The 18,029-nt window shown below is 36.9% G+C and overlaps 2 protein-coding genes and 1 pseudogene across 3 annotated transcripts; all 3 read right to left on the bottom strand.

The window, feature by feature from the left end:
- Positions 1-3,797: 3,797 nt before the first annotated feature.
- LOC126802601 (uncharacterized) lies at positions 3,798-7,898 on the bottom strand. The gene is made up of 4 exons (XM_050530249.1): positions 6,858-7,898; positions 6,552-6,741; positions 4,614-6,481; positions 3,798-4,454 (listed from the first exon to the last, which is right to left on the bottom strand). Exons 1-4 carry the CDS (start codon positions 7,896-7,898, stop codon positions 3,798-3,800), a joined length of 3,756 nt encoding a protein of 1,251 aa, XP_050386206.1.
- A 2,346-nt stretch (positions 7,899-10,244) lies between these two features.
- LOC126797089 (chitinase 2-like) lies at positions 10,245-11,602 on the bottom strand (annotated as a pseudogene).
- Positions 11,603-12,232: 630 nt separating this feature from the next.
- LOC126783246 (O-fucosyltransferase 38) lies at positions 12,233-17,714 on the bottom strand. 2 transcript variants are annotated; one of them, XM_050508680.1, is made up of 11 exons: positions 17,480-17,714; positions 16,573-16,672; positions 16,183-16,250; positions 15,665-15,753; positions 15,379-15,556; positions 14,964-15,092; positions 14,450-14,586; positions 13,507-13,720; positions 13,204-13,388; positions 12,811-12,906; positions 12,233-12,501 (listed from the first exon to the last, which is right to left on the bottom strand). In XM_050508680.1, exons 1-11 carry the CDS (start codon positions 17,648-17,650, stop codon positions 12,372-12,374), a joined length of 1,497 nt encoding a protein of 498 aa, XP_050364637.1. In that variant the 5' UTR covers positions 17,651-17,714; the 3' UTR covers positions 12,233-12,371. The 2 variants fall into 2 exon arrangements, with proteins under 2 accessions (XP_050364637.1, XP_050364645.1); XM_050508688.1 differs by having other exon boundaries at positions 16,573-16,651; positions 17,480-17,713.
- Between the last annotated feature and the right edge of the window lie 315 nt (positions 17,715-18,029).

The following is an 18,029-nucleotide window of genomic DNA, read 5'->3' as shown; positions in this document are numbered from 1 at the left end:
TCTTCAGGGAGAACATATAACTTGTTATCGTTACCATAATGTTGGTAACGTACACTTTACTTTTCATCTGGAAATCTAGACAGTACAAAATAAACTCAAAGAATGAAGAAGAAATAAATATATCTTCCTGTGATGGTGGAAAGAACATATAGTAGTAGTGTTTTTTCTATGACGATAATCATCGTTGCCTTAGGTGCAACCATTGCTATTCGGTGCGTTTTAGAATACATTACTTTTATAGTGATTTTTGTTATTATTATGAGGCTTTCCTTTGATGTCATGTGTAATTTAGGGTTAAGGTACAATGTCCTCCTTATGTATTCTAAATCGAGGCTTACGGGCGGCCGAACCGAGGGGTTGACCTATATGCAAGTCTGAAGCTGCCCGGACCCCCCAGATTTTTGAACATTTGAAGTTTGATTCCTTATTTAGCTTAATTATCATTAAATTAGTTTAACTCTAGCTTAATTCTATCATTAACCCCCCCCCCCCTCTTCCTTTAGAATTTCTCATAATCAATTCATAACCAATCAGTTTTGAATGCCTAGTTAATTATATTAGGAAATGTATTGATTAATTGATTGGTCTTTGTGTCTTTCCGATCAAAATAGGAAAGATAATTGATTTTGTTTTTTGTTGGTTCATGAATTTAAGGAAATAAAAACATGAACTAATAAAGAAACAATTTAAAAAAAAAACAAATTTGGAGGTTTTATTCATACCTCCTAAAATGGTACTTAGACCTCTATATATTTCTTAGATAGTTTTGACGAAATCAATTCATATGAAATTACGAAAAAAACATATAATAATAAAAATACAAGAAGGGAAATAATTTTTAACTTATCTATTTTAAAATACAAATGTAGATAATTATTTTTTATATTTATTGCTAGAAAATCCCAAAATGAAATATCAAATTTTATTAAATGATTTAATTGATTACTTTTTTTTACAAACATTATTGTCAAAAAATTAAAGTAGATGATTAACATCAAAGTGTATGTAGACGATTTAATGTATAAATTATATAACTATTTAGAATATCTTATAAACTTCGATTTGAGCTAAAGAACAAACAACCCCCGTATTGGATGTGAATCCAATGGTTGAAAACAAAAAAAAACTCAATTTTAAAAAGATTCTCCTCACCCTTGGATTTACATCTAATGGTGGTTGAGCATGACTTCCACGGTCAGCTACGGACCGTGTAAACGGGATTGAAAGAACAAAACTCGTTCATTAGATATTAGAATATTTCATATACGTTCGTTAATGTTACTTCTTGGTGAGTTATATATATATATATATATATATGAATGAAGAAAATAGTTTACCAATTTTATTATGAATTTAGAAAACGAGTGGTATAGTGAATTAATTCAACAAGATGGTTTGTATGATTATTATGTTTTTTTAAGTTGTATATAATAAATGGATTTGAAATAGAGTATGAAAGAAATTAATAAATAGTAGTTTGATTTGTATATCAAATTAGATAATTGGCATTTTAAGAAAACTATGGAGGTCTAAATAACATTCTAGGTATCTGTAAAAGAAAAATAGAGGTCCACTGAATAAGGAGGTCTAAATACCGTTTTTAGATGTATGAATAGAAATTCTCAAATAAATTACTAGTTTTGAAAATGTAAATGTACATATAATTAATATTTTTTGAAACTCTCAAAGGTGAACATCTTCTATGGACTCCCCCCCCCCTGCACTAGTCTTTAAAAAAAGGTCATTGTTTCCCACATCAACATGATAGTAGATTAATTTGACATAATAGACAAAATTGTTAAATTTGAAACCCGAAGAACAAAATAGTTATTAAGTTTTGAGAATAATTTTTGCTTGGTTATGTTGATATGTTCTATAGTTTTCTTTTAGGGGAATTTGAGACCCTTATGATAATTTCCTTTTCCCATGCACCTTTATGCTATTTTGGATAGAGTAATCTTATTTTGATGGAAATTTAAAGGGATCATTCGGTACGTGACTACAAAATTATTTTTTGTATTACGAATACAAAATTCGACTTCAAATGTGTTCGGTTTCTTGAATCCCACACGGAAAAAACACTTTTTAGGATACAACTCGAAGCTTCCGTGCAAATATGGATGTTTTCACTTTTTTCACAGAACAAGGAGGGAAATTGACATGTCCAATATAAGAGTCAATATGCCTATGAACTCACTCGTACCCCGGCCCTCGTCCTTACCCAGTTCTCACACTTTCCTTCTCAAACAACAATTTTATGTTCTCATTAAGCTTTCATCGCTCAAATATCATTTTATCCATAAAAATACTGATTAACATACATGAACTTGTTAATTTCAGTAGGATATAAAATAAGGAGAAGAAGAAGAAGAAGAAGAAAAGAAATCTACCAAACTACAAAGTCTCCTGGCTCCATTGAGATCAATCTCTTCTAGCTGGTCCTATATGGGTTGTGGATTAAATTGATCATCAAAGAGAAATAGAACTTGAACAATCATCTATTAATCAACTGTAAATAAGTTTAAGTTCACAAATACAAGAGCAATGACCTTTGCCGATTTTATCAAGTAGAATGATAGATCGACATAGAGAAAGAAGCGTGGAAGTGTTTAATAGAGAATGGTGGAGGTATGGTCTGCAGGTGTATTAGTTTAGTTTTTAATTTTTATTAGTAAATATTTCTTCTGTTTTTGAGAAAAATAAATCAAAAAGAACACTCGGTGGTGGAACTAGATTCCACATGCTCATTCCTACCAAGACTGCTAGTCACAAGACTATCGCAAAAAACAATTGACATGAGCCAAGAAAACTCAATCCCGAGCCAATCAAAACCGAATCCAAAAGTAGTCGATAACCTACTCACCGCCAATCTCAAGAAAAAAACCGCTCCAATAACATCATATATCAAAACCTCCGGCATATTTGCAGAGACAACATCTCCAATACATTGACACCCAGAAAGAACCGATATTTAGATAGTTCCCGAAAATGACATGCACCATAAATATGTGCACTCAACAACATGACCAAACTTTATCTACCAACATCCTAAACCCTCGCTGAAAGAGAAGAGACGACAAAACCCTTAAAAACAAAAAATAGACCTAGGTCAAAAGATACCAGCCCTCCAAACCTATGACCCATCCTAGGCCCACCTCTAAAACCCAAAAAGAGCCCAAGCCTTCAAAGCCTAGGCCTACCTCCAATGAATCACCAAAAGACAACAAACCCCACAACAGCCAGATCTGCTGCCGCCTTCAGATCGCCAAACTCTCACCCTGTTGCGACGCCCACCGCCGCCACAGAGCCTCCGATAAAGTCTGTAGCTGAGATGCAGCACCTCCTTTTACAAAAATCAACCCAACACAGAGAAAAACACCTAACCCGGGATTGAAAATCAAAACCAAGTCGGCCATCGTCGACACCGTAGCTTCCCCATCTCTGAACTCCACATAAACATAGCTCCACCCGCCTCTGAGAACCTGACCAGTCCAAAGACGACGCCATAGCATCACTGCCGAAAGCAACAGCCGCGACCGAAAAATTAATCAACCTCTCTGACCGCAACAGATCCACCACCCTTTGGAGATCTCCCACCAGCTGCCTCAAGCGAGGCCCCCCAATAGACCCGCCAAAGCTCCCGTTCGACCGCAACGCCATTGGACGCGTTGTCGGACAGAAAACGAAATTTTTTTAAACCCTAGCTAGAGCTCTCCGGTATTCGCGGTGCTCTGGACTTTTTTTTTTTTGGTTACTCAGGGGCACAAAGGCCCAACAGAACAAACTAAGAGAGCAAACTAAAGAACAATCCCAGTTTTTCTAGGTCTAGAGACATTAGCTAAATCATCCATAAAAGTAGAAATGGCATGAACAGGAGGGTCTTCAAAAATCAATAAGCTAGGAGCATGATCAATGCTACATTTAGCAAGAGAATCAGCTGTCATGTTACTCTCCCTGAAGATGTGGTTGATCCTAGTTTCATCCATGGAAGAAATGAAGTGATGACATCCAGCAATGAGAGAACCAAGGGGATGGAGAGATAGATCAGGTCTCTTGAGCAAGTTAATTAGAATGGCAGAATCTGATTCAATCTCAAGCTTAGAGATGTGAAGATTATGAGCCAACTTCAAACCATAGTATAAACTCCAAGCTTCAGCCTCAATAATGGCACCAACCCCCAGATTGATTTGAAAACCAGACACCCAATTCCCATTATGATCCCTAATGACACCACCAGCACCTATCTTACCAGACTGACCACTTCTAGTACCATCCACATTAAGTTTAAGGAACTGCTCAGGGGGTCTGATCCAAGAGAACATGTGAACATCACAAGCAGGATAAAGTTTAGCTTTAAGAGTAGAAGTCTTCCATTCAACAGCAGCATCAGTAATGATTTTCCCAGGGTTGAAAGGAAAACTGAAGCTAGGATCAAAAATCGCCTTATTCCTCCACTTCCAAAGGAACCAGCACACACCAACAAAGAAGTTACACCATTTAATTCCTTTGTGAGTAAGAGACTTGCAATTCAATTGAGCACTAATCCAACTCTACCAATTTAAACCAAAGGTATTGGAAATAGCAGCAGGTTTTGAAATGCAGCTCCAAACAACCGTTACTCTTGAACAATCTCTAAAAAGATGTAATAAAGATTCACTATCAGAATTGCAAATGGTACAAGTGGAAGAGTTAGCAAGACCACGTCTAACTCTTTGCTCATTAGTCAACAACTTCTTGTGTAAAATCACCCAAAGAAAAGTTTTTTGTTTAGGGGGAATATCAAAACTCCATAAAGCCTTCCAGTGAGGGGCAGCAGGCTCATCAAAATTAAAAATAGAGTTGTAAGCAGATTTAACGGAGAAAATACCATTAGAAGTAGCAGACCATATCTTAACATCATCCCCACACCCCTCAAAACCAGTAGGAGTATTGATCACAAGATTAACAATGTCATCAGGAAGCGCAGTAGAGAGAAGATCAATGTTCCAACCCAAATCATCCCAAAAATCACAAACAGTGGCATTATGATCAACATGAGCATTAGGAATGACATGAGAAATTAAAGCATTAGGAGTAAGCCAGGGATCATACCTAAACTTAATTGTTTTACCATCCCCAACTCGCCATTTCAGGCCTTGCCTAAGCATCTGAGCACCATGAACAACTCCTCTCCAAGTGCTAGAACAATCTGAAGGGGGCTGGTAATTGTTATCTACAATAGAGTAATGCTTAAGATACTTCTCTTTAAAGATGGTATTCCAAATCCCAGGATCATTTTGCCAGATTCTCCAACTAGCTTTAGCAAGCATTGCCTGATTCATATCATAAGTTCTCTTAATTCCCAAACCACCAAGAATTTTAGGCTTACACACAGTCTCCCAATTAACCAAATGAATCTTTTTCTTATCTTCAGTATCACCCCAAAGAAAGTCTCTATTTAGTTTGTCCAATTTATCACACAAACTAACAGGAAATCTAGCTGTTTGCATGGCATAATTAGGGATAGCAGAAGAGACAGATTGAATGAGAACAAGTCTACCAGCCATACTCAAAGTTTTACTTTTCCAGCTTGATAGTCTGCTCTGAAATTTATCATAAATACCTGCATAAGTGTGATGATTAACTCTTTCATGAATCAAAGGCATGCCAAGATACTTTCCCAAATCATTAGTTAACGGGGAGCCACATATTCTACTGACACATGTAGCAGTAGAAGAGCAAGTATTGGGGGAGCAGTAAATGAGAGACTTCTCATAACTGACAGCTTGACCAGATAATGCGCAGAAGATATCAAGGCATTTTTTAAGAGCATTAGCTTGAGATATAGATGCTTCGGCAAAAAAAATGAGGTCATCAGCAAAAAACAAGTGAGAAATTTTAGGACCAGACTGAGAAGCTCTAACAGGTTTCCACAAACCATCATCAACCAAGGTATTGATCAAATGAGAAAGTTTTTCCATGCAAAGCACAAATATGTAAGGAGACAAGGGATCACCTTGTCTAATGCCTCTTTGACCTTGAAAAGACTCGGACAATTCACCATTGAGACTAATCTGAAAGGAGACAGAGCTTATGCAATGCATAATTAATTTGACCAGAGAATGAGGAAATTTAGCATCATAAAGCACCATCTCAATAAAATTCCAACTCAACCTATCATAAGCTTTGGATAAGTCAACTTTCCAAGCAAAGAAACCCTGCTTGCCAGAAGATTTCTTGAACTTAAAAAGAATTTCTTGAGCAACCATGATATTATCAGAGATATTTCTACCAGGCACGTAACTAACTTGGTTAGGGCTGATTAAATTCATCATCAAAGGTCTAATTCTAGCAACAATAATTTTAGAAATGACCTTGTAAATAGTAGTGCAGAGACTGATAGGTCTAAAATTTACCATATGCTGAGGTCCCTCCACTTTCGGAACTAAGGTAATGATAGTGTGATTTAAGCCTTGAGGAATGGAACAATTCTTGAAAGCATCTTGCACAACATGAAAAATATCAACAGAGCATAAGTTCCAATGATATTGGAAAAAAAATAGCTGAGAAACCATCATGACCAGGGGCTTTGAGAGCACCAATGGAGAAGAGGGCTTGCTTAACTTCAGGAAGAGTGATGGGATGAGAGAGAGCTGCCATGTGTTGTTGATCAATAGCAGGGAACAACCTATCAATCAGAAATCTTGAGTCCTCAGTAGAATGACCAGAGAATAGATTAATGAAAAAGTCAACAGTAATCTTCTTCATGTTAGTAGAATCAGTGAACCAAACATCTTGAGCATTAAAAAGACCCTCAATCTTGTTTTTCCTCCTCCTAACCAAAGTAGTTAAGTGAAAGAAGTTAGTGTTTCTGTCACCTTCTTGTAACCACTTATCTCTAGATTTTGTCTCCAATAAAGATTTTCCTGCTCACAGATGCCTTCATACTCTTTGATCAACTCAGCTTCAAGTTTAAGGAGGAAATGGTTCTCAAACCTATCACAGGCCTTTTGAATCCCCCCAAGCCTGGCAAGGATATGCCTTTTCCTGTGGAAAAGGTGCCCAAAAACATCTTTGTTCCATTTAGAAAGAGCAGCAGAAAGGTAAGAGATTTTTCTAGACAGATCTCCAGAAGAAGAATTCCATGAACTAGAAACAAAATCAGCATACATATTGTGGTTCATCCACATAACTTGAAATCTGAAAGGAACATCATTTTTATTCACAAGATTATTAGAGTAAAGCTGAAGGAGAATGGGACAATGATCAGATCTAGTTTTTGGCAAATGTTTGATGAAAGCTTCAGCAAACAAAATTCTCCAAGCAGGGCAACAAAAACCTCTATCCAATCTTTCCTTGATCCTGTTGTTACTCCAAGTGTATTTTGAGCCCTGGAAACCCATATCAATCATACCATTTCTATTCACCCAATCTCTAAGGCCAACAAATCGACCAGAGAGATGACCAAAATTCTTGTCATCAGCAGAGACCAGCTCATTAAAATCTCCCATAAGAGTGCAAGGGAGATTGACAGAGGCAACTAATTGATCAAGGTAGCTCCATAAACCAGCTCTAACACTATGAGTAGGACTAGCATAAATAACAATGAAGAGCCAAGGCTGTTTACCAGGAATAGAAATTTTCACAGAAATGGATTGAGAGTTATCATCAATGTAATCAATCTGAACCTTGTTTCTATCCCAAAGAAGCCAAAGACCACCAGAGAACCCTCTAGCTTCAACTATAATATTATCAGACAAACCCATATCCTTGAAAGCTTTATTAACTCTAGAAAACTGAACTCTTGGCTCACAAATGGCCAAAATATCAACACAATGCAATTTAATCAGATCTCTAACTGCGGTTTTAAAGTTCTCACTGCCAGCTCCCCGAGCATTCCAGAATAAGGCTTTAAACATCATAAAAAGCATAAAAGGAGAGGTCAAAAGGACCAAATTAATCATCAGCCATGCCCTCCAACTCAGTGGAAGGCAAGCCATTAGTATTTTCTAATAAGCTATTTTTAGCAGAAATCATATCAGCAAAATCGGCAGATTTAGCATTAGTACCTGAAGAGACAACATCACCTTGAATGTCAGTATCCAAAAGAACAACCTCATTAACAAGAAGGGAAGGTTCCTCAGGAGGCTGATTTCCAAAGAGAGCCGCAGTTCCTGTTTCAAAACCAGCAGACTCACAATTATCAAAAGAAAGTTTCTTAGAAATGTGATACTGTTGTTTAGGAGCATTGGAGGAAGAGCTTTTGTTTCTTTTCTGATACTTGAGGGAGATTTTAGAGCCACTACAAGTACCAACATTTGAAGCATCCTTCATAGGGGCTATGTCAAAGATTTTCTTAGATCCCAATTTTGTATCAATAGATTTCAATTTATCAGAACGTTGGACAATTGGATTAGTCTTCATAGGGGAAACAATTTTCTTAGAACCCTCAGAATTAGTAGTGGCTGCAGCTGATTTTGATTGCTTCTCTTGAAAGTTAGTCCAGAGTTTGACAATGGAAGGGACTGAAGTGTTCATATCATTGTCGCTAATAGTCTTGGTTTCAACAGAAACAGTTGCTTCATCTTCTCGCAGGATAGAGAATCTAGATCCCTTAGAGTGATTCTTACCAAAATTGCCAGAATGAGTAGCTTTCTTTTTATTCTTATAGTTCATGAGCATCCAGGGCCCCATGTCTTCTTTAATCACAGAAGAAATGTCATGACAATCATCAGCAGCAGTCATTGAATCATAATTCATATCAGAATCTAAAACATCCTTACTAGAGACATTAGGAGTAGCAACAACATTAGGGGGACTAGGCATAACAATCACAGAAGGGCACTTATCTTTGGGATGGCCAAAGCAACCACACTCAAAGCAAATCATAGAGATGCCCTCATAAACAACATTATAAGCAATGGACTCAACCTCAACAAAAGGACGCAAAGGTTTACTTAAATCAACTTCAATACAGACACGAGCAAACTTGCCTCTAGCTTGACCAAGAGTTATGGGATCAACACGGACAACATCACCAAGAATGTTTCCAATTTTTGCAACTGTATAATCCCTGAAATACTTAACAGGTAAGCCACAAATTCTGACCCATAATGCCATCTTATCAATCACATCAGTCATGGGATCAAAATCAGGATGCCATTTGCGAACTGTAAGGGTTTGTCCAGCTAAGATCCAAGGTCCACCACATAAGATAGCATTCAGATCTTCTTCTAAGTTAAATTTGACTATGAAAAACTCATTTGGAAGGTCAATAAGATGCCAACCTCCCTTAGTCTGCCATTTACGCCTAAGACCCTTCAGAATAAAATCAAATGAGTTGGAGGAATTCGGCTTACCCATAAGCTTGATGATGCCCGAACAACGCCAATCAAAATCCAGTTTATTGTGAACCTTGTCGGAGAAGGACACATTCTGTCCATGTTTGCCTTGAGAGTAGGTACAATCAGCTTCAGAGAACACGACGTCCTCACTCATAATAGCAGAGAATCTGTCAATTGGGTTTTTGAGCATGGAAGCATAACTCAAACCAGGGAGCTGTAGGGAGGCCTGCTGACAAGTCGAATCAATTTCCTCCCTTCGCAGAGAAGCAAGATCAGAGGAAATATCAAAACCAGATTTGGAGCGTTTTCTATGCATAATTGGAGAATTGGGAGCTCCGCCGCTTCCTGAAGGAAGGGCGGAGAAGGTGAATGTAGGAGAAGCCACCAGTCCGGCAAGATTCACTGAAGAAAAAGAGGAAATTGGGAACAGAGGTTAAGGAGAGTTTCAGGGATCTCTAATTCTTCTCCTTATTTGGTACCCTGCTAGTTGATTCCATTCTTATGTGCGGTGCTCTGGACTTTAGAACCGTGTTCCCTAAATTAACAAATTCATATATTTCCACACACAAAAACAACAACTTTTATCAGTGAATGCTTGTAAATCAGTTTTTCCATAAAACTTCGATTCCATACCGAATGCAATCTTAGATTCTATTTCATCCTAAAAACACGAAGTTTAATCCATTGTATTCATTTTATAAAAATCATTTTAGAAAAATAATTTTGTAAATTACTTACCGAACATGCCCTATTTTTAAGAATGACACATATTTTTCATTAAAATAAATAAATAGAAAAAAACAAATTTCAAATTCTTTTTATATTTTCCTATAGAATTTCACTCCAAAGAAAATAAAAAATATCAAATTTCTGAAATTTAATTAAATTACACATTGTATTCCTCTATCAAATAAATAGAGATAAAGCGATTGCTATCACATCTTTAAATTTTTATGTTGTGATTTGTGAGCTTAGTACGTAACACAGCAACCAAAGAATGCATGCGCAGATTGATGGATATGGTATTAGTATTAGTGTATTACACAGAATTGAGCAAGAAAGCTTGCGATTTTTTCTCATAGTAATACTTATTGTCAGAAGAAGCATCAGCTGAGAAGATCATCACTCCATTAATAAGGAACCCATTTTCTTCCAATAGGTGTAAAGCATCAAAGAAAACATCACCCTGAATTCCTCTTCCGTTCACTTCATATGCTGGCAACAGCTTTGTCTTGTCAAATTGGTCGGCTCGAAGCTGGAAGGCCTTCAAATATCATTTCGGGGTCTTAACCTTGTCAGTGTAGAACTGGTGATTAACATAGTCTATAGCATGTCCATAACCCTGAAAGAGTGCAATGTAAGGCGCAACAGTGTTGTAATAGGGCGCAATGCTGGCCACTGAGATGACACCCTGGTCTTTCAAACGTGTGATGAGCTCGCCAATGCAGTAAGCGAAATTAGCATTAGTTGAAGAAGTGTTGCGGAACTTTTCGTAGTCTATATCAATGCCATCAAGATGGTAAGTGGTGATGATGGAAGTGAGAGATGACACAGCGTTACTTATCCATTTTTCAGAGTTTTCTGGGATGTACCAGTGTAGGGTTTTCGAGCCTATACTCCAACCAGAAAGGCTTACCATGACTTTTACGTTAGGGTGGGCATCTTTTATGTCGGCAACAGAGTTTGGGGTTAGCTCAGGGCAGGGCCGGCCCTGTAAAATTTAAGGCCCAGTGCAAAGAAAAAAAAAAGGGTCTTTCTCCACACAAAAAAACAAATAGAAAAAAAAAATTGGTCCTTATACTGAAAAAAAAAAACAAACAAACAGAAAAAAAAAAATTTTGGAACTTGGCCCAGTGCTACCGCACTGCCTGCCCCCCCCCCCCCCCCCCCCCCCCCCCCTCAGGGCCGGCCCTGGCTCAGGGATCCAATATGGCGAAAATTTTCCGTTTTGGAAGTTGCCTGATTCATCTGCATCAATAGCAAAGCCGAGTATGAAATGGAAGTCGATGTCATCATCGATTGGTACATCGTCAAATGATACCGAAACACCAGTGGCTCCAATATACTCCATCATCACTTTCCCTCCTGAAACCATAGAAGATAGATCAAATGGCAGCTAATTTTGTGCCTCCAAAATTAAGCAGTACAAATGTATATAATACGCGAGACTTGATCAAAATTCAATGTCAGAGTTTGAACTTTGAACACCTACCAGAGACTTGTTGGAAGATGAATGTAAATCCGGCAACAAAAAGGAGAGAGAGCTGTAGCTGAACCATCTCGCTTTAGTTGTTAGGTTGAATGAAGATGAAGACCATTAAAGGAAAGCTGTTGTTTATAAGTTCACATCACTAGTCGTTATGCCGGCCTAGAGTAGAAGAATTGGCATAAGCTGGAACGAGAATATATGGTACCTACAATGACTAAAATGATGTCTACAAGATTGCATCTATGCTTGTTATTTGTCATCTATGAATGAGTCAAAAAAATTGCTGGTTTCTCCTGTGACATTACCAAGGTCCATGCCAAATGTTGTTCTTAATCGGTATCAAGCCAATGGCAGCATCTCCTGAGCCGCTTATGATCGAGCATTGATTGAGACTGGTTTGTCTAGCGAGATCTCAGAATACTTAAACCATTGGTTTTGAACGAACTGCAGCGGCCATAAAGTCGCAGTCGGTCATTTGCAACAAGATATTTTGAGGCAACTCTAATCTCAGTAGTGCCTAGGTCAACTTGGTTACTAGTCACCAGAGACTCATGGACATTGTCACTAAGTTCCAAGCCACACTTCAGGCAAAGTACATCAGGGTCAAGAAACTAACTATTGAGATACACCAAGACTCCAAACTCCAAGAGTATGCACGGTGAAGCATATCAAGATGGTTTGATTGACAAAATGGTGATGCTAAAATTTTCCTAGCCTCATATTGACTCAACAAAATTTTGCATAAAATGCATACAACAAAATACATATTGTACAAGTTCTATAACAAATTAATGAATGAATACAGGATATATATTCTACACTGAACCTACATGGGCATGTTAAAAGTACTTTTTCGGAGCACAGATACACTCAGGGTAAGGGTTTTCATAAAAGGATTCTTCAGTTCTCAATCGTGCTCGACCTTTCATTTCTGGTAGTGGTCCTCTTCTCCTCCTTGGAGCCCCTTTCCTGTCAAATCGGTATACACTCATGTTCCTAGACATTGTCTTAAAAACTTGAATTTAATTGGTGTTATTGTGTCCATGTTCGTACTTTTTATATTTCCCTGCCAACTTACTAGAGATTTTCTTCTACAGAGATAGAATGACAGAATAACTATGTTTGGCCAAATTCCGTATTTGCTTCAAAGAACTGGCTTGGTCAATTGGGTTTGCATTCATGCAGACTCACTAATGAGTAATGGCTAGCAATCTATTACCTGTTCCTCTTATCTATTTCCTTAATAATATAATAAGGAATGGTTTTCAGTATATTTACCTATTTTTGTGCATGGTCTGTATAATATGTGACAACCAAGATCCTTCCGTTTGTTTCCCATTTTCCAGCATATCAAAAACTTCAACGAGTCCTTTCCTAAGCATAAAGACAGTAATCAATTATGATATGCTACAGAAGCAACATACGAAACACAGAAAGGAAGACAAATGTAAGGCAGCAATGGCTTCAGAGACTATAAATCCTATCAAACTAGACTGAGTGTGATGAAAAGCAACAGAGTTTAGCATCAACAGATTTATTAAAAAGGCATGTTTTGACCAATCCCTGAACAGCTAAGAAGGATATTGAGGTCTAAAGTACATTCCTAATGGAACATACCAAGACAAAGGCAAGAAATGAGAAAAATCATATTCATCTGTTAATGATACCTACCTATCTGGAGTGATTGTTTTGCGGTGACCTAAGAATCTACGTTGCCCCTCAACAGCTCTTGCCATGTTACCGGAATATGATGGGACAAACACATCACTTTCGACTGAGATCACATAATCAAGAGCAGCTGTTTGAGATGCATGATTGGTAAATGCCTTCAATTCCTCCTGGGTCGCAAGTGTTTCCTGTTACCCACCCGAGAATAGTTCATAATTGCGCATTAGGATGTCCTCAAATCAAACTGCTTTTGCAATATGAAAAAAAAAAAATACACACACACACACACACACAAAACTGACCAACCTTGAAAACTATATTTGGAAAACGGGATGTGAGCTCCATAAGGCGAGTACTACCACCATATATTTCCCCAGCTGCAATATATATTAACGAGGATGGTGGATAACCAAGAGCTCGAAGAAACATGCCGATCTCCTTGGGAGTTAGTGGACATAAGCCACCTTGTCTCTGCTCCGTAGAGTTTATCTTTTTAACTTTCCAGTGATTTGTGTTCTCCCTAAATAATTGATATTAACAAAAATTAGCAGATAATGAGAAAATGAGAAAAAAGACAAAAACATATAACCAAAACAAATATTTCCTCCAATGTGAAATTGGAACCATTCTGATGGACATTAACAGCAATGAAGTCCTCTGAGGAAAAACATTAAAGGTATTGAGAACCATATACCCCTCATCCCAAAAATTCAAAGTGAATTTTGGTCTAGGAAAAACTTTGCTTCAAAGTGATATATGAAACGTCCTGAAATACATGAGAATTTACTTGTATATATCAGGAGATGTTCTTTCAAGAAAAAGGGTTCATCAATAAAGAAGAGCATTGGCCGCTCAATAATTTTTGGTCCTTATTTTAACCTAGCCACAATCAAGATAATCACTTCCCCACTGAAATAAGTTTTACCAGTTTTACCAAACATAAAATTTTACTAACCAATTAGGATCTCTGTAAGACATATTTGCAGAAGAACAGGATCAACTGAAACCAGTATTTTCTGGGTAATGAATTGACTCTAAGAAAGTAATCCCATCTAATTTGTCATTTAGCAAGCTTCAATACCGTTACGATATTCTAAGTAGACATCAAACCTACAACAAAATTCACAAATCACAGGGATGACCTAAAATCAACAAAAAGGGTTCGCTCCAAACAGTCATGTAGACTTTAGAGGTTAGAGGGTTAAAGTCTCAATTGCATGGATACATGTACAAGGAGAAATTTGTATACCTCATTATTCTTAGCTCCTCCGATTCCTCATCAGTCAAACCATAAGAACAACCGGTAAAAGACAACATGTCTTTCTCATATCTCAAATGAAGAGCAATATATTTTCCCCCACGTGCTCTAAGCCGCTCCACCAGCTTCTGCGGTGTCAGCGTCATGCATGCTCAGAACCTAATGTAACAGTAAGCCCCATAGGAGACCTCTTAAATGCATTAACATTGAATGGATACATAGATGTTGGATCTTATATGCCTTTTTCTGTTTTATAACAATCTGGATTTTATCTTATAGCGTGAGATGCAAACTCAAGTTCTTTAATGCAATGTGACTATTCCAATTTTGTATGTTAAAAAGAACTCATGAATCCTGACAAATTTCATTTTTAATCTAACAAAGTTTGTGTTTGCAGACTGTGAACTTCAATAAGAAACATCTCAACTAAATTGGCAGTGGATGTGTTTTAAATAAGAGTGGTGGATGATAAATGATCAAAGACAAAGCAATTCAAATATCAAACCTTTCCAAAGCTCTCAATTGGAGGAGAGAAACGGAGCGCATGATATAAGGCACGGCATCTCAACCTCTGGATATCAAGAGGAAGATCGTTGTTTGCAAGTCGAGAATCTGATTTTGCCACATGAATCACCTACAAAATTGAATCAGTATCTAATAAGGAAACATATAGTTGAAATATTTAAGTTACTGAATAGAATTTTAAGAAATCAGAACAAAAGAACATAGGTGCTACTACATTTCCGGCACACTGAATATGAGTGTGTCCAGAGACATACGTTACAACATTACAAAAGCTAAATCCGTGAGTGCAGAATCGGAGTAACTATTCCGACATCCCTAAAACATAAGTTGCAGGCAGGTGCTTAATCTAGAAATAGACTTTTATTTTGGGTGTTGAACTACATAGTGGCAGTTACCTGATATTCATTCCACAGCTGTGTCATGTCTTCATAGTAACTCGTGCTAGCCCAGGATGTGAAATGCTTCCTCGCCCGAGGAACTTTTGCCAATTCTTGTGGGAGCTCTTTGACAATCTTGACATCTTCTCGTAGAGTTTCAATGAAGTGAACTTCATCAAATATATCAGAGAATGTGCTGTGCATATTTAAGAAGTTTAGTCAAAATAACAAGATGATACAACGTAACATAAAAGACTAAAGCACTGAAAACACCTTTAGAAGGAAATAGAGCAATTGTAACAACCTCGAGTCATGCCAGAATGAACGTTTATCTAATTGAGGAATGACTAAGGTCGCATTCATTATATGTGCCACAGCCACCATGTCCGCAATCTATGAAAAGATTACCATTTACCATTACTTAAATGCATCAAAAGAGAACATTTGAAATAGCAAAATAACAGGAAACAATTGACAGTCATCTATTGTTTGTGGCAGAGGGAAAATCAAGGAAGCAGTAACATACAGGGAATAAATCTATGACATTTATTTAATTACTTATTTATCTTTTTCTTTTTTGTAAACCTTGAGTTCAGTTAGTGTACATTTGGAGGTTATGCAGTACTTTTATGCAATTTATTCTTTGTACTGATACCGTAGATGGTGCAGAAGCTAGAAAATACAATAAATTGTGTCACAGGTATGTATATATAAGCTCTGTCAAAAGTACAAGAGTTGTGTTTATGAGTGTAAGTAGCACAACTAATAACCCAGGATTCTGTAGCCAGACAATAAAACATGAAAAAGATCTAAGTAACTTACACCTGTTCGCATCTGATTTAGTCCTCCATTACTTCTCACAGTCATGTAGTGATCCTGCTCAGTGGCAGCTGAAATTGTATATACTATTTAGAGAAGAAATCACTAGGAGATAAAAAGAAACAGATAATGGGCGTATGCATGTACAGATGCATGTGCAACTATCTGGTTTAACTGAAGCAAGTAAGAAAACCTAAAAAATTAAAGATGCAGGATATTCTCGCATGTGTGTGCTAACATGACTGCTTGAGAGAAAGATTTTTCTTTTTTGGTCTGACGTGTGTGTGTGAGAGATAAATGGTGACGTACTAACAATAACCAATAAAAGAAATTACTGCATTGCCAAATCACCTCATAATAAATAAAAATACACAGAGCATCTATGATTCTTACCTTTATATTTAGAAGTTGGCTTGACACAAGGACGTAAACCATGACTAAGAGGAGAATCCCAGAGTTCTTCATCGGGCATCTGCATAATGGAAGCTTTATGCTGTTTTCAAAAAGGAAGAAAATGTAGGAGAGGCGAAGTAGTAGGCACAAGGAATGAAAGAAGATGTTAATGAACTGGCTTAGTGGCATGTAACCATTTCATAAGAACTGAGATATTCGTTATGGCAATTTATAGTTTGATAAAAATAATGTTGCGGACCGGCAGAGATCCCCCTCATATGTATCAGGAAAATGAAATACACTAGCTAAGTGAGAACACACACACACACAACACGCTTGAGACAAAATAATACAGAGGGATTTCCAAAACCTAGAAGGGTATGTAATTCATCTAGCACACCACTCATACGGGAACAATGCTTTATTGTTGTGGAACTAAAACTCTTCCAATATAAGCCCATCTTTTTCTTGTATAACTTTACCTCCACAATTCTTTGTGTTAATCTCTAGTGTTGCCAAACACCTGATTTTCCTAGTTTTACCATTAGAAATGGAGCTGCACAGTGCCGACCGCATAATTATAGCTAAAGGTGGCAACAAATCAATTTTGACTCTCTTACATATCCAAACTTAACACGGCATTCCCTACAGAATTCATTTTGAGTTTCCAAACAGAAGAAAAATGAAGCTAAAGTTTGATCCAAATGCACAACTTCCACATTGTCCCTACTCATTATACAATCAATAAGACATTCCCAAATACTCACTACCCTTCAACCCAATCATCCTATAACCATAAACACAGTGACCCAGTTCCTAAAGTACCAATCTTTCATTGAAATACAAAACCAAATACAGAAAAAAAAAAGTAAAAACCCAGTTCAAATTAGAAGCGAGGGGATGATACCTGATCAGTTTGGTGATCATTTTCGGAGAAATTTTGTTCGTCGTCTATGAGATGCCATTGCCTTGTGTAGAAGATGAAGACCAAAAAGAAGAAGGCAAAAATAAGAACTAGGTTGACTTTGATGGCATTCGGATACGACAATCTGGGTCTGTAATGGCCTCTACGTACCATTGTTTTTCCTTTCACCTGCAGATCCCTACCATTCTCTGATCCTCGTCTTTCTTCTTACTCGTCTTTCTTTTATTTTTTTTCCTTTCTTTTGTTTTTGCTTTTATACCGGAACCTCCACAATTTGATTAAAATCCCGATATTTCTTAATTATTAGATTATATCTTTTATAAAAAAAGCAAATTATAAAAATATATTATCTCATAACTTATATTTTTAAAAATGTCACTATTTTTAAATTAATTATAAACTTATCATCACATTTAAGTAGAAATTAGAAAAAAATTAACAAAATTAAAAAGAAAATCACATTAAAAATATTTTCTAGACTGTTTTGTCATTTTCTCCCTCTTTTTTCCTTCTTTTTCTAATTTCGCTCATA

This window comes from Argentina anserina, chromosome 1 (genome assembly GCF_933775445.1).
Source record: "Argentina anserina chromosome 1, drPotAnse1.1, whole genome shotgun sequence".
Taxonomy (NCBI): Eukaryota; Viridiplantae; Streptophyta; class Magnoliopsida; order Rosales; family Rosaceae; genus Argentina; species Argentina anserina.
The sequence above is the reverse complement of the archived record's forward strand: the minus strand, read 5'-3'. Positions and strand labels throughout refer to the sequence as shown.

Excerpts from the sequence above, each read along its gene's own strand:
- LOC126783246 (XM_050508680.1), bottom strand. The coding sequence starts at position 17,650 with ATGGTACGTAGAGGCCATTACAGACCCAGATTGTCGTATCCGAATGCC. Across the intron at positions 14,587-14,963 it reads CAATTGAGAGCTTTGGAAAG|AAGCTGGTGGAGCGGCTTAG; the intron begins GTTTGATATTTG and ends CTGACACCGCAG. Across the intron at positions 13,389-13,506 it reads TTCCAAATATAGTTTTCAAG|GAAACACTTGCGACCCAGGA; the intron begins GTTGGTCAGTTT and ends GGTGGGTAACAG.
- LOC126802601 (XM_050530249.1), bottom strand. The coding sequence starts at position 7,898 with ATGTTTAAAGCCTTATTCTGGAATGCTCGGGGAGCTGGCAGTGAGAAC. Across the intron at positions 6,742-6,857 it reads AGATAAGTGGTTACAAGAAG|AAGATTACTGTTGACTTTTT; the intron begins GTGACAGAAACA and ends ACTAACATGAAG. Across the intron at positions 6,482-6,551 it reads CAAAGCCCCTGGTCATGATG|ATGCTTTCAAGAATTGTTCC; the intron begins GTTTCTCAGCTA and ends ATGTTGTGCAAG.